We start from the raw sequence: 16,534 nt of genomic DNA, 5'->3' as shown, positions 1-16,534 counted from the left end.
TTTTATTTGGCTTGAACATACTCCCGGCCTTGAAATATATGACCTTTTTTTCAAAAGCAATTAAGATGAGTTCTCGTTAATAACTTTTTTTTTTATTATTGTAAACTTCGCATTTAGATTTGCAAGTAAAAGAATAAAATTTGCATTTGACTTTTTAATATTTTCTTGACTTGAAAAAATTGTTTTTTAAAAAAATTATTTGATCTAATAATCCGCAAAAATAGATGGAAGATATAGAAGTAATGAAGTGAAATAAATGCCATTTATATTAACGTTTTTATTCTTCAATTACAAAACTCCTCTTTTCTGTAAAATAATATCAATTTGTCTTTCTAATTCAGCATTAGTTCCTCTCAGACCCTTGATGACTTTGGCTGCCCATTCGAAATATTCATCACAATCTTCTTCAGTCCAACCGACAGGTATAGTTGTGTCCAAATCTCTTAAATTGTATAATTTATCAGCCAGTTTTAGGAGTTTTGCTGCAAAACTGCTATTTGGAGCTCTCTCGATTTGCAGACGTTTGCGTTCCGGTTTAGGAAGACTCATGTCGTCTGATACCTAAATGGGTAAGATAAAAGATGATTCTAGGAATTGTTAGGATAGTACTAGATATTAAATTATTTGTATTTACAGACTTAACAAGATTTTTACTGAATCATCTACTAGATGACCCGACCCGACGTTGCCCTGCACCCACGCCTATAATTTTTTAATATCCTATACTAATATTTACCGTTTACCTAGAAATAATAATTATTGTTTTTTAAATTACTCTTCACACCAAAATGGATAAACATCAATATGAGCGATGTTAAATGTAGAACTGCTTTAAATAAAATGATGAGTCTCAATTCCTACACTATATAGGAAATTGAAGTCTTTTAAATTAAATAATATTTGGCTTTTGAAACATTTTACTTATTTATTCTGAGCATTTTATTTCATTGAGTAAATGATATAGAGAGCAAAAAAATTCTAGCCTTTTATTATTAAATATAACCATAACATAACACTGGTACTTCAAGTTGGATTATTTCAATTTAATTTTTTATTATTTAAGATATCCAAAATTGCATCTTAAATTTTTTCTAATGATATCGTAAGGGCCAAATTGTATGTATTCATCTTTACTTTCCCATTTGTTGTTTTACAGTAAAATTTTTTACCGAATTTGAAAAATATTGTGCAAAGGTTAATAAAAGATGCAAATAAATTATATAATTCTTAAATGATATTGAACAAAACTATACTGAAAATTTCATATCCGAATCTTGTGTCTAGGACGGCCCTGATTATTACTTAATTTCATATTTTAAGTGGACTATCAACTAATTTGTCAAATCCTGTTCATATGTGTATCATTCAATCTGCCATACTTAAACTGTATCTTATATTATTTTAATTTCTGGCACATCTCAGCTGCTTTTTGGCAATAATAATGCAGACATTTCATTTTTCTTATTCATAATCATGAATTATTCATTACACATATTCTAATATTGTCTAGGCTCATAAGTAAATTGAAATTTTTGGCAGATGACAGTTTTCATTTGCTTTCAATGCCAAACAATTTCTCAAATATTTTCAATGGCTTGTTGTTTTTTGCAATTTTTTCCATTTATTTCTACAATGTCACTATATTCGTATAGTCACATACATACTAAAAAATTTCTTTAACAAACTTCAGAAAGATTTATCAAAAACCGCATAATCGTTCAGTAGGAGTATTTTATATATAAGATTTGTAAACTTGAACACTTTTTTATATGAGACCATGTTTAATTTTAGGCACCACGGAGCTTCTAGATATCAAAAACGCTGATTGGGTCAAAATTGAGGAGCAAAATCAAAACTGTTTTGGGACTATTTACTATCAATGAAAGAATGAAATTTAATAACACTGTTTGAACATCACAAATGGGTAAAACTTTTATCACTATGGATTTCTCAAAAAAAATGCATTCAGGTATGTATATGTAGAATATAATTATATTGGACGCAATATTAGTCGGCGTACTATTAGACAATAATTTATATTGGCAGTATTATTAAATAATTATCTCTAATCAATATAAATATTGTACATAACCTCCTCGACGAGATCACGCACAAATTTTCCAAAATACGATTCGATTTCTTCGAAAGACGTATTAGTGGTTTCAACAGTGTCGTGCAGAAAAGCTGCCATCAACAGCCTTTGACATCTTACACCAGCCTCATTGCTTAGAATATATGCAGTCCCTTGGTGAATTTATAATAAAAATCAGGGTAATTTAGATCATTGATTAGAGAAAATATAAAATGAGAAAAAAACGCAAACTAAAGAACTTGGTAAGCCCAACTAAAATAAACTAGTTCCATGAGTAAACCTTCACTACATGGACTGCTAGTCCTCGTTTAGCTAGTCTTGTCGTTTGTCAGATTTGTGCGACGATATGCCAAGCCGTTTTTTTGTAATTCGGAAAAAAGTGTTAAACTTTTCGTCCACATTTAAGCTCATTCTACCGAATCTATTTTAAAAAATCAAAAACTGTTCGAAAGATATTAGTTGGGAATGATACTGGTTAGTTTTTGGTAAAAATCTACCGAGTCGTTTTCTTGTAATTAACTGTTGAAAAAAAATTTAAGCCAATTTTTATTGAACTTTTTTTTGGCGATATATATCAAGTTATTGTAGTACTTACCGAAATCTTACGGCCTTACGATAAGTAGTTTAATTTTAAAAAAATCATCAAAGTTTGAGAAAATGAGTAATTTTTTTGACGTTGAAATAATGACGTTACTAAGTGAACGAGAGTTGCCGATAATCGTGGAACACTCCCGAATGATTAAATGTCATATGCATTGACCTTATAATATATGAACCGATTTTAGCAGGCGAATTCGATTTCATGTACGTTTATTTCACAGGGTCAATATTACCAATATCAAAATTATTACAAAATTATCAGACCACAAAATTGTCATTACATTATTGTAATAAAACTATCACAAATAATATTTGAATTAAATTAACTATTTACTGTACAATATGCAATGAAATGTAATGTATAATAAATTATAATCTATAATATCCACTATTGTTCATGCAAATCGAGCATATAATATATTGCACTAGCATGTAATTTTGTTATATTTTTGAAAATATATTATTTAAATTATTATAAGGTGTAGAATTATCTTTCTATTTGATTTTTTAACAATTGCAAGCATAAGATTAACTTCTAGGTTAAGCACGTGACATATAACATGTAATCAATCGGGAGTGTTCCACGATTGTCGGCAACGCTCGTTCACTGAGTGACGTCACAGTCTCCTTCTATCTTTTGTAGATACTTTATAAAATGGAAAACATACGAGGACTAGCAGTTCATTATGGACCTTATACTACAAATCTATAGTCTAAGTAGTATAATAAATCTAAATTATATGAAAATTTGCTGATGAAAAATAAGTTACGATATCAAAGAAAATTCTATTACCAATGACGTGATTCACATAAGGGGTACTTGCTGCATCCATTCGTCTGTGATCTTTGTGTTTCTTGGCAGCAAAATTCAAACATTTTGTATACAGTTTTATATCAGAATGTGACATTTTGAATTAGGAAGAAAAACAAATGACAGATAATCAGTTTTTTCTTTTTTTATTTTTTATTTTTTTATTTTTAATAGTAATCAGAATACACGACAATTCTATGAGCTATTTGGCTTATGTCATTCACTCGCACACATATGTACACACACTTTCAAACACATATAATTTGATAAATATTAAATTCAATAAGTGATTCTACTATTCTGTTTATATAAAGTTGTGGTAGTTCTAAGGGTACTCCATATTATCTTTGGGCAGCTTCTTCTTCAGGCTTCTTGGCGTTGGTGTCTCAAGAGTAGTTTGTATGATGTTCTAGTTTAGGAAAATGTTCGACACTGTTTATTTGTATAATGCTGTTTATAAATTCAATATGAAGATTGTTGTGTAAGGTTTTATTGCTAACAAACCACGGAGCATCAGTAATCTACCTTAATATTTTCGATTGGGCACATTGCATTAGCACTATGTTGGATGTGCTTCGCATATGCGAAATTCAGTGAGTAATTTATAAGAATACCGATTTACTGTAGTAGAGCATCATGATATGAGAAACTATGGCAATTTATTCAATTTTGTACAAATTTTCCAAACATTTTAGTTTTTATAGATATATGCTTTAGATATTAGACCTGGAGTATGTTCTAAAGATGCGACTTTAGCCGATTAATCCAATCTTTAATTGATCTCTATAATTGAAGCACTTTCTAGGTTTGAACTAACGGCATACAAGATTTCATTAAATTCGCATAAAAATTTTTGACGAACAATAAGAAGGACCAGACCAATCTTTGCAAAAAACTAATCTGCAACGTTTCCCAATTGATTTAAAAATTTATATCTAAATTTTCAAAATTGGTTTAGAATTGTGTAAAAACAATATTTATCAATATAAACTTCATGTTAATAAAATTAACATACATTCATTGATTGCTTGTATTTTTTTGCTTTTTTGCTGGCGATATAATCTCATTCTTTGAACAGCTGTAATCTCTCTTGCCTAAAAAATATTTTCCATTTTAATAACTTCAAAGATTTATAGAAACTACGAATAATATAGAAACTTCTAATCAATATTGCACAAATGCTTGATTTGTTTTATTGTTTTATAAGGAACAGGGTGAAATATTCTTCTGATTTAGCCATTTTTCATTAAATCAAGATTTGTACTACGATGTAACTGTAAAATGTTCATTTATCTATTGGGTTGTCAAATATCTCCCTTCCGCCTTTTTGTATTATAAACCAAGAGCAAAAAGGCGGAAGGGAGATATTTGACAACCTAATATGTTGATTTCCTTGTCGATATCGGTACGCATACAACGACAGATCTCTACTCACATTCATGACAACTAATCACAATCGACCCGTATATGATTTCATCGAGAGCGAATGACGTAGAGTTCGGGCGTAACGCTATTTCCGTTGCATGTGTACGGATGTACACCTTAGTCGCGTCTAAAAAAGTTTTACTTCAAAAAATATATTGTTCAATCTGCTGAACTATGCCATTATAAGTCCAATCTTCATCAGATTCAAAAATAGTCAGCATGATACTTCTTGGTGTAACCGTGTGACAACAAGTAATTTATTTCCTAGACCTTTATTTCACCAAACAATGACACAGTATGTTTATAACAATACAAAAATTTTATTTACATGAATTGAAATACAAAAATAGCACAATCAGATTAATGATCAACATTCTTGATCTCCAGATTCGCTCAGTAAACCTCTTCGTTTGAAGATATCATCCAACTCTCTTTCCAAAACAGCATTTGTACCTCGCAAACCATCAATCACCAGAAATGCCCAACGGTAATATTCATCATAATAACTCTTTGACCATCCAACAGGAATGGCTCGTTCCAAATCCCTCAAATTGTACAACTTGTCTGCTAATTTGACAAGTTTCGCAGAATGGCTGGAAGTAGGTGCATGCACGATTTGTAGGCGTTTGCGTTCTAGTTTTGGAAGATTCTTGTCATCCGTAACCTGATATAAATAAAAAAACAATAAAATTTTCAACACTTGTTTATAAAATTCTAATCAATTTGCTTTTTCGGATATGATTTTGTGGACCGATTGTGCCGCATAAGAAACCAATGTTATGGCAAGGCTGTGTTTTGAAGAACTTTCCATACAAAATCGTTCTAAATATTGACAAAAACCATGTGGTTGCTGTGCAGTCAGGCGTTTTTCTCAAGTTGTCAGATAGAAGATCTGACCTAGAAGCCGCACAAATGTCAAAAAAACGATGTTAGAGGACAGAGTCTTTTTGGCCCAGCTTCATAACATACGAGTGACGTTGCAGTATATGTGTACAACGCCTGAATGCACAGCAAATACATGACATTTTGATAATATTCAGTATGATTGAGTAGCATAATGTATGGAAGTTGGAGCATAACATGGCCTTGCCATAACATTGGTCTGTAGTGCGACACAATCGGGCCATTAATCTCCAAATCCATTTTGGTGAAAAGTTTTGAATTGATAATTTCTAAAATATAAATGGTTCTAAATTCTAACAGCAGATGATAGTAAGTCCTTAAGTAAATCATAACATCGTTTAATCATAACCGACTCTAAGCAAAAATTGAAGAAATCTGACAACAGCGCATTGATATTCATTTAATACAAAGACCACAAATATATTACGATTGTTCTTCTGCATTTCGTGTAAACGCTATGTTGTCACATTTATTAAAATATTACCATTGAGAATAAATACTACATGCTTTCGATTATTTAGTTGATTAATTTGAAATTGGTATAAAATATTTATAATATCAAATACAATAGAACATTAAAAAAATTAATTATACAGGAGCGATAAGTGAACTTAAATAATAATTAAAAAGTACGTTTTGTATTTTGTGTTATTGTTCCAGCCGAATCAAGGACCTTGTATTTTTGTTTTCGAAATAAGTTTTTATCAATTATATGTGTATAGTAATATATTACAAGCGTGCATTATGATTTGAGATTTATATTAATAATTTCAATAATATTTTTAAGATAAAGAGTACAAAATACATAGTTAACAATATTTAATGTTAAATATATATCTTTATATACCATTTTGTTTAAAATGAGAGGGTCAGCAGTATTTTATATAAATAAAAAATACATTTTAGAATTTTATAGACACTTTTGTAGTCTTCATAAAAAAATAGGATACTCGCATTTGAAATAAAATAAGAGCTGATTTCTTTAAATTTCTAATGAAAAATCTTATCGCTTCCTGAATGACAAAATTTACTATGACTAGTTTATTATTAGTAAAAATATAAATTTTTCTACGTTGAAATCTATTTTAAGTTTTTTTTAAAAACTCTAATTAATCATCTATCTAGACTAAAAAAATGTCCAAACTTTGTAGTTAAACTCGGGGGCCAATTCTGTCATAACATGGAAGATAAAATAGCGTTGTTATGGCAACGCTATCCTATCCTCTTTTCTTGGTATTAAAAAGTGTTAAAATACTATCTATTTGATGTGCGATCATGCGTATTTTACATATTTTTTTTTTATTCTTATTTGCATCTTTGTGATGCGCATTTCTAACATACATTTTATATGTAAAATATGCCTGATCCCACAGCAAATAGATATCATTTTCACAGATTTTAGCATCAAGATGTTATCTGCCATGTTGCCGCAGAATTGGGCAAATACTACTAAAACGGTGAAAAAGTTTATGAATTGATGGATAGATATTTCTGCCATGCTATCGCTCATACTATTCAAACGATAAAAAGTGTATGGATTAATAGATGAATATTTCAATATTAAATAAATATATTAATTTTTAATCATTTTTCGTATAAATTACCTCCTCAACAATGGCTCGTACAACAGTTCCAAATTCCTTTTCAATTTCTTCAAATGTTGTATTAGTGTCTTCAACAGTGTCGTGCAATAATGCTGCCATCAAAACATTTTGATCTTCTATAAAGGCTTCGTTGGTCAAAATCGATGCAACACCTTTTAAAACAATTAGAATTAGAATTATTAATATTTTTAGAAAAACAAATAAATATTATTCAAATATATTGAAACAAACCAAATTTTTAAAGCAAGTAATACTTCTAAAAAAAAGTATACGACTAGGACGGATCCAATTTTTGAATCTTTAACGTTAAGAATGTAGTTGTATGAGTCATTTCTAAAAGCTGTGCCAGAAAAACAAAGCTCGAAAAATAATTTCGAGCCAGCGAAATGTTCATATAATTATTTTCTCCTAACTTGCAAATTTTTTTTTAGAATTTGCAAAGGAATTCAAAAAATTGCATCTACGTTTTTGCCAATATATATCCTGAACCGATTTAAAAAATTTAAATACTATTCAAATGTTAGGAAATGTGCTAATTAGTTGTACGTAGTAAAGAGACAGAATCACCAGTAATAATAGAGTACTGTAAGTGGAATTCTGTCTTAAGGCAATTAGGGCATCGTGCCTTAAGGCAAATTGCTGGAACTTCCCGTACCAAAAATTATTATTTTTTTAAAAACGATTAACATTTTTGAAAAAAAATTACTTTGAAAAATAAGATTTTTGAGAAACTATAAATTGGACAAAAAATTAGTTTTTTTTGAAAAAAAAAAATTTAAAAAAAAAATTTTTTTTAAAAAAAAATTTTTTTTTTGAAAAAAAATTTTTTTTTTTATTTTGACATATTGTGGAAGATCTGAACTTTTTTTCAGAGCAATCGTACTGCTTTAACTACATAGGGACAAAATATAAAGCGCGTAAGCGCCCGCGTCGCTGTCTAACGCATAAGCATTGGTACGGAACCCATAGGAATATTAACAAAATGTATACTTATTGTTAAAATCTCTATAAAATATCTGATAATTTGATGTGCATATGTCTAATGATCATTTTTGACCGCCAAATGGCTCATTTTTTTACTTTTTCCTCTATATCTCCGAAACCGCTGGACCTACCTTCATGAAAGTTGTATCGATTCTTCATCTTGTCAATACAAATAAAATGTTTTTTGAATTATTAAAATCGGACGCTCCGTTCTCTTAAAAACTGAGTTACCGTTTTCGGAACTTTTTGCCCCGTATCTTCGGAACGGCTTGACCTGCCTTTGCCAAAAACTAATCAGCACGTCTCCTTATCAATACGGATCGAATGTTTTTTGAATTATTCAAATCGGTTGACCCGTGTTCCCGAAATCGTCGACGAAAATTTGTATCCGCACATACATACACACACATACATACATACATACTCACACACACACACATACACACCACACACACATACATCCATTTTTTCTAAGGTATGCCAAAATGTTCAGAAACCTCTGAAACGTAAAGATATATAAAAATTTCATTTTCGATTTTTTTGCGATTACTATAACTTGCCCTACGGGAAGTTAAAAATGAAACTTCATTACTAGACGACAAACTCATGTACTGAAAAGATAGACAGAACATACAATCAAACCTCTGATAACGCAGTATTCTAGTAACGCGGAGTTCCATATCAGTTATGAAACGTGCAAATTAGTTTTATGTAAAATTCGGCTAAATTGTCCAGAAGTTAAAAATATAATTTTATTACTTAGTACTGAAAAGATAGACAGATAATGCAGTCAACACTCTGATAACGCGGTATTCTAGGAACGCGGCTTCAATGCAATTGAAAGAACGATAGCCCTCTTCAATATAACGGATTTCGTTCAACAACCCATAAACTTATAAATGACTCTATAGTAATTAGATCCTGTAATAGATTTTATTATCGAGTTTTATTGTGGACAATTTTATCTTTTACAATATATTTATATAAACATGCAAGTTTATATCATAGCTCTAAATGACAGATTTTTCCGAAAAAAAATTTCAAAATTTTCAAAAATATACAAAGTTTTATACTTCAAATATGAATTTTTCAAAATGTATATATTTCAAATGGGTTATTCTAATCGTAGGAAATGTATCCTCAGATGGATTCATTCGGCACCTCCTAATAATTTAGGAACGATTAAATATATAGTGATTATATAATTATCTATTTGAAAATGTATAAAACAATTGTTGTAAATCATTGATCAATTTTTATTGATAACTGATTTTTCCCTCGAATATATAATTCTGGTACGGTAAATTCCAGCAATTTGCCTTAAGGCACGATGCCATGCACTACTAGTACCTTAGTTTATGTTTTATATTTTATTATATCCAAATATACAAAGTCTTCAATTCGTAGAAATAAGGTATATTTTGAACCTTACCCAACTTTATATAAACTCTTTATTTTTCTAAACGAATGTATAATTAACTTCCCGTAGGGTAAGTTATTGTAATGGGCCGAAAATCGGAATTGAAAATTTTACATTTCTCGACGTTTTGAAGGTTCTAAACGTTTTGGCATACCTCAGAAAAAATGGATGTGTGTGGTGTGTGTGTGTGGTGTTTGTGTGTGTATGTATGTATGGATACAAATTTTCGCCCACGTTTTCGGGCGTACGGATCAACCGATTTGAATGGTTCAAAAAACATTCGATTCTTATTGATAGGGAAAAGAGCTGATTAGTTTTTGGCAAAGGCAGGTCCAGCCGTTCGGAGATACGGAGCAAAGAGTGCAGAAAATATAAATCGAATTTTTGAGAGAACGGAGTATCCGATTTGAATGATCTAAAAAACATTCAATTAGTAATGATTGCGAGAAGTGTTTATTAGTTTTGGCAAAGGCAGGCCCAGCCATTTTGAAGATACGGAGCTAAATATGTAAAAAATGGCAATTTTTGAGAGAACTAAGCGTCCGATTTAAATGATTCAAAGAACTTTCTGCTTGTCTTAACAAAATAACTGATTTTGAAAAAAAAATTTGTTCCAATTTTTTTTTTTTTTTTTTTTTTTTAGTTTTTTGTATATCGAAAATATTTCAGATTTTATTTTTAATTCTGACTATAGTTCTAATATACTTTACAAATAATTTCAACTCTGCAATACAGTTTATATAATTCTTATAAATATTAGACAATGTTACAATATTTAGAATAATCTATTTGAAAACATTCAGTATTCCACGAACATTTCGTTACGGTACGGGAAGTTCCAGCAATTTGCCTTAAGGCACGATGCCATAATTGCCTCAAGACAGAATTCCACTTACAGCTAGTTTATTACTTTTTTTGTATTCAAAGGTCTCCATACAACGCGGGTCAAGTAAAGTTATTTATTCCAGTTCTTAGTTTTTTATACCGCGGTTCCCATATAACGCGATCACCGATTATCATAGAACGCGCTACGAATTTATCTGATTTGTACATTAGATCCGAGTTTCTTATAGCGCGGTTTCCATGTTGCGCGATACACACTCATCGCAACTTTTAAGTGTCTACTAATAAGCCAAAAAAAGGCTTCTAGTATTTATTTTGAATCTTCGAATAAAATTTCGCTGAAGACGAATACACCAGATGTCACCACTAAATCGTAGGTTCTTTCACAAGGTCACAACAATTGATGACATTTGTCAAAAATCACAAACTTCAAATAAATATTAATATAAACTAAATAATAATCATTTTACCGATTGGATGATTTATGTAGGGCGTTTTTTCCGCGTCCTTCCTCCTTTGATCCTTGTGCTTCAATGCCGCAAAATTTACGCATTTTGTATACAAATGGATATCGAATTTTGACATTTTATTATTTTTGAAAATGTGTTTATCACTTGCGACAGGAAATTTTTGTACAAATGTCAGATATCAATTTTTATTTATATAATTTTAGTGTTTTACTTTGTGGCTTATTTATTACGGAATGCAATTATAAATGAAATGCTAAACTTGTAGGTTAGGCAAAAAAGATGCTGTCGGCTAGGCCAGGTGTTGACAACGTGTTGATGCAAACCCAGTATAAAATTTTGACAAAAATCTATACTTTTCAAAATTTTCGTATTATTTAAATATAAAAGTTGTTATAATTTTATGTGTTTAATTTGCACATTTTTGTTTTCCGGAAGGAGAATTTATGTTTTTACTAAAAAATCCAAACGACACTCCGTATCGTTTGGGACCAACATTGTAACTAGTGGTGTATGGCATCGTGCCTTAAGGCAAATTGCTAGAACTTTTCGTACGTTAATGAAATATTTGAGGAATATTAAATGTTTTCAAACAGAAAATAAATCACTAATAATCTAAAAGAAAATACCTAATCAATCGGATTTATAATGAAGAACATTGTCAAATATTTCTAAGTATTTAATAAACTGAATTAAAGTTAAAATTATTTTTTTGAAGTAGATAAGTAATGTTTAGAACTTCAGCTGGAATTAGAATAAAATCCAAATTATTTTAAAAAAAAATGTATAAAAAAAATTCATTCCCCAAAAGCAACCGTTTTGTCAACACAAGCACAAAAGTTTTTAAATCATTCTAATCGGATGCTTAGTTCTCTCACTGCACCTTTAGCTATATATCTCCGAAACGGCTGGATCTGCCTTTGCCAAAATCTCATCACCTCTTTTCCCTATCATTGCGAATCAAATGCTTCTTAGATCATTCAAATCGGTTGATCCGTTCTCTTAGAAAATAACATTTTAACACTTTTTGCTCCATATCTCCAAAATTGCTGGACCTGTCTTCGTCAAAAATTAATTAGCACGTCTCCTCATCAATAGGAATCGAGTGTTTTCATCCGTGCGCCCGAAATCGTCGACGAAAAGTTTGTCTCTACACATCTAATTTTTCTGAGGTATGCCATAATGTTCAGAAACCTCTGAAAGGTGAAGATATGCAAAAATGTTCATTTTCGATTTTTGGCGCATTACTATAACTTACCCTACGCAAAGTTAAAAAGTATGATGTGTATGTGTATGTAAGTTAAACTTTGTAATTTTTGTCAACATTTTTCTAACAACGGCTGAATGATTTCAAATCTGTAACACCAAATTGATGTAACTCGCTAAGTAGTCGCGTTGATTAGTTTTTGCTACAATCGGTCCAGCTGTTTCTTCAGAATCAACAGAAAAGTGAAGAAAATTGAATTAAAATGTATTTTTTAGCCAAAAATCCTAAACCAAATTTAAAAATTCAAAAATGGTTTAGAAGATATTGTTTTGGAATCGTGGTGATTGATTTCTGGATACATGGCATTTTGACAGTATTTAGTACAATTTTGTATGAGAAGTGCTACGTAACATATAGCCGCTACGTAGCATTGTCTATTTTACGACAGAATAGGCCTCTAATTCATACAACCTTTAGTAATAAGTGATAGTCCTTTCTACCTGTGTTATAGTTTTATTATTAATACTGAACACTATAGAAGATAAGTCCACAATCGCTTTTTTAATCGGAATATTGCTGCAATGCCGGGTAATGGCTATTTTTACTTGAAAACATATTGCTACTTTTGTTTTCGAATGAAAATTGATTTCACTTCTGCTTGACATCAGGATGAGTATGAAACCTGAAACTTCTGGTCGGTAGCTCTAAGAGCACCCTCTGAGCGCCCAAATAATTTAATATAATCTATAATGACTATTTTCATTTGGAAAGATAGTGTTACTTATATTTTCAAATAAAACTCGATATCGCTTCGGCTTGACATCAGAATGTCCAAGATAAGTATCAAACCTGAAAGTTCTGATTGTTAGCTCCAGTTAGCTCTAACTACAGCGCAAGAACCACAAAAAATTTTATTTAATTTTGTCTTTAGTAATAGTCATAGGTAATAGTATAGCGAAATGTTTCAAACCTCTGACCTAAGCTACAGGTAAGCTCTCGATAGATGCCAGCACCTTAATCACGGAATTCAATATTCATACCACTATGATATTACAGAAATCAACTAATTTATATTATTTCAAAATATTTCTTTGAAAATCGATTACTTTGTGGAATTTTTGAAACTTTTAATGCGATAATAACAATTTATAGCTTTAAGCATGCTTATTTTCAGAACAAACTTTAGATAATTCAAACACAATATGATCACAACGTTGTAGCATATGTAGGGGAAGTACGGGCAAAATGACTGCTGTTTCATTTTTTAGTGATATACTTATATTTATGTAATTATATTATACCAGTCACAATCGTTTTTACTCACCTTTGGTTCATTGACTACCAGTAACATACAGATTAATTAAGTAGGAAGTATATAAGATATTTATTAGGGAAAAATGCTACTAATTGCAAAAACCATATAAGCCTACAAATGATCTTGTAGTAAAAAATTACTTTTTAATAACTTTATTTATTATTTCTCATATTATACTTAAGAAAACAGTTGAGAAATAAATCGGATGGTAAAAACCAATCACATTTGACAGGTTTCATTTTTTTTCTTGGCTTTGAATAAAATGTATAAGATATTCGTTTGAATAAATGGTTCATATAAATTATCATAATTTTAAGTTTTAAGTTAGCTAGTCCGCAAAAGAAGAACTTCTTCAGAAAATCTAAGACTTGAAGTAGTATCAATAAATAAAATTAACTGAATATATAATACAATATAAACTTGATGATCATATTTTCAAGTTTCAAGTTTGTTAAACTCTGCTTCGGTCTGAAAAAGATTCAATTTTTTAGAAAAGGAAATAAAATAAATCTCTGAATCAGAATCACTATGAGCAGACTTCTTAAAAGACTTGGCTTTTTAGATTCCAATCCAAATTTTTGTAGTATCCTATACCTAATAATAAGTCTGGTATCATTCTATTATCCTATAGTAGACTACTATATGTATATGTACTAATAATGTATTCTAATGTTAACTCAATTACTAAAATACTTCAATCACACATAATACGAGTACATCACAAAAATAATTAAGTGCCTACAAAATTATTATTTAGCGCAAGTTAAATTTTCTTAATTTTATTTTTGAGTTTTTTGTATTATATTTAAATTAGTATTAGTTTACTTATGTGCACCATTATAATTGCATTTTGAACCTCTTTCTAATATAAATAAATAAATAAAAAGATAAAAGATTATTTGAAGTATATAGCTGTATTTTTTTGAGTTGTTAGTATGGAAACCCTTGTTTGGTCCGAAAAAGATAAAAATTCAACTTTGTACATTAGTTCAAAAACAGAATTAAATCAATCATATAAAAACTTAATTTAAACCAAACTAAACCGAAAGTAAACCAAAAATTTAAATATAAAAAATAAACTAGCATCGTACCTTAATGTTAAATTGCTGGAACTTCCCGTACAGTAAATAAATATAAATAATAATTATAGAAAAATTGTTGTCTTACTAAACTAATCGTTTTCTTTCGATGGCTCTATTTTCTCAAAAACTGTCATCTTTTACACTTTTAGCCTATTATCTCTAAAACTTATCTATGCCAAAAACTAATCACCACGTCTTCTCATCATTACCAATTGACTGTTCTTTGAATATTTTCTGAATCGGTAAAAATTGAAAGTTGTTTGAATATTTCAAATCGGTGGGGAAAAAATTGTATCCACACAGAACACACACACATCAATTTATCTAAGGTTTAGAAAGTTATACGGTAAGTTAGTATTTAAAAACAATTGTTATTAAACATTGATCAATTTTAATTGATTATTGATTAACTCTCTTGGGGTAAGTTATAGTAATCGCAAATAAAAACTAGTGGGGCGCATGCATCGTGCCTTAAGGCAAATTGCTGGAACTTCCCGTACCAAACTTTTTTTTTTTTGAAAAGATTAACATTTTTGAAAAAAATTTACTCTGAAAAAATAGATTTGTGAGAAGAACTATAAATTTTTGACAAAAACTTACTTTTTGTTGAAAATTTATTTTGAAATATTTTGGAAATTCTGAACTTTTTTTTCAAGGAAATCGTACTGCTTTAAATGCATAGAGAGATAATATCGAAGGCGCGAAGCGCCGCGTCGTCGTCTATCGGATAAACACTGGTACGGAGCCCATAGGAATGTAACAAAACTTATACTTATTGTTAAAATCCTCTATAAAATATCTGATAATTGATGATGTACATATGTCTAATGATCATTTTGACGCTAGATGACATTTTTTTTACTTTTTTTACTAGATCTCCGAAAACCGCTAGACCTGCCTTCATAAAATTTGATCAGTTCTTCATCTTGTTAATACAAGTAAAATGTTTTTTTAATTATTCAAATCAGACGCTCCGTTCTCTTAAAAACTGAGTTACCGTTTTTGACCCATATCTTCGGAACGGCTGGACCTGCCTTTGCTAAAAACTAATCAGCACGTCTCCTTATCAATACAAATCGCATGTTGTTTGAATTATTCAAAACGCTTCATACGTATTCCCAAAATCGTCGACGACGAAATTTGTATCCGACACACACACACACACGCACACACACATACAACACACATACATCCATTTTTTCTAAGGTATGCCAAATATTCAGAAAACTCTAAAACGGTAAAGATATATAAAAATTTTCATTTTCGATTTTTTTGCGATTACTATAACTTGCCCTACGGGAAGATACACAGTAGACACAGTTTACACATTAGACGACTACGCGGCGCTTACGCGCTTTAATATTTCGACTCCAAATCATTCTATGCAGCGGGATTGCTTGAAAACAATGTTCGAAATTTTCAAAAAAAAATAAAATACAAAAAAATATCAAATATAAATCAATCTAAATTTTCAAAAAAGTCAAATTTTTCAAAACTGCTTAATTTCTCAAAAAATCATTTTTTAAGTTTTGCAAAGTTTGTTTTTATTATTAATTTAGCAATTCCAGCAATTAGCCTTAAGGAACGATGCCATGCACCACTATAGTTATTTGTTTTTCTCGAATGTTTATTACGGTATACAGCACAGTTTTCGCCATTATATCAAGGCACAATGCCATGCATGGCACCACTAGTCAAAATATTCAGTTTGGTAAACCCTAGTTCGGCCCGAAAAAGATAAAAATTCTTTAGAAAAGGAAAAAAATCAAACCTTTGAATCA

General features: G+C 30.1%; 2 protein-coding genes across 2 annotated transcripts in view; both read right to left on the bottom strand.

Moving 5' to 3' along the window:
• The window catches only part of LOC113389303 (opsin, ultraviolet-sensitive-like), a 367,582-nt gene that overhangs the window by 194,016 nt on the left and 157,032 nt on the right, over positions 1-16,534 (bottom strand). The gene's annotated exons all lie outside the window — the stretch shown is intronic.
• LOC113389219 (guanosine-3',5'-bis(diphosphate) 3'-pyrophosphohydrolase MESH1-like) lies at positions 5,275-11,278 on the bottom strand. The gene is made up of 3 exons (XM_026626280.1): positions 11,153-11,278; positions 7,436-7,587; positions 5,275-5,592 (listed from the first exon to the last, which is right to left on the bottom strand). The coding sequence occupies exons 1-3, from the start codon at positions 11,265-11,267 to the stop codon at positions 5,296-5,298; spliced, it is 564 nt and encodes a 187-aa protein (XP_026482065.1). The 5' UTR covers positions 11,268-11,278; the 3' UTR covers positions 5,275-5,295.

Source organism: Ctenocephalides felis, unplaced genomic scaffold, assembly GCF_003426905.1.
Source record: "Ctenocephalides felis isolate EL2017-DRISC unplaced genomic scaffold, ASM342690v1 CF-g0.4_SCAFFOLD_03573, whole genome shotgun sequence".
Taxonomy (NCBI): domain Eukaryota; kingdom Metazoa; phylum Arthropoda; class Insecta; order Siphonaptera; family Pulicidae; genus Ctenocephalides; species Ctenocephalides felis.
Note: the sequence above shows the minus strand (reverse complement) of the source record. Positions and strands in the feature narration are given on the sequence as shown.

What these genes read in the sequence shown, in the direction of transcription:
- LOC113389219 (XM_026626280.1), bottom strand. Translation starts at nt 11,267, where the DNA reads ATGTCAAAATTCGATATCCATTTGTATACAAAATGCGTAAATTTTGCG. An exon ending in CTACATAAATCATCCAATCG is followed by an intron (nt 7,588 to 11,152) that starts GTAAAATGATTA and finishes TTGTTTTAAAAG; the next exon opens with GTGTTGCATCGATTTTGACC. An exon ending in TACGAGCCATTGTTGAGGAG is followed by an intron (nt 5,593 to 7,435) that starts GTAATTTATACG and finishes TATTTATATCAG; the next exon opens with GTTACGGATGACAAGAATCT.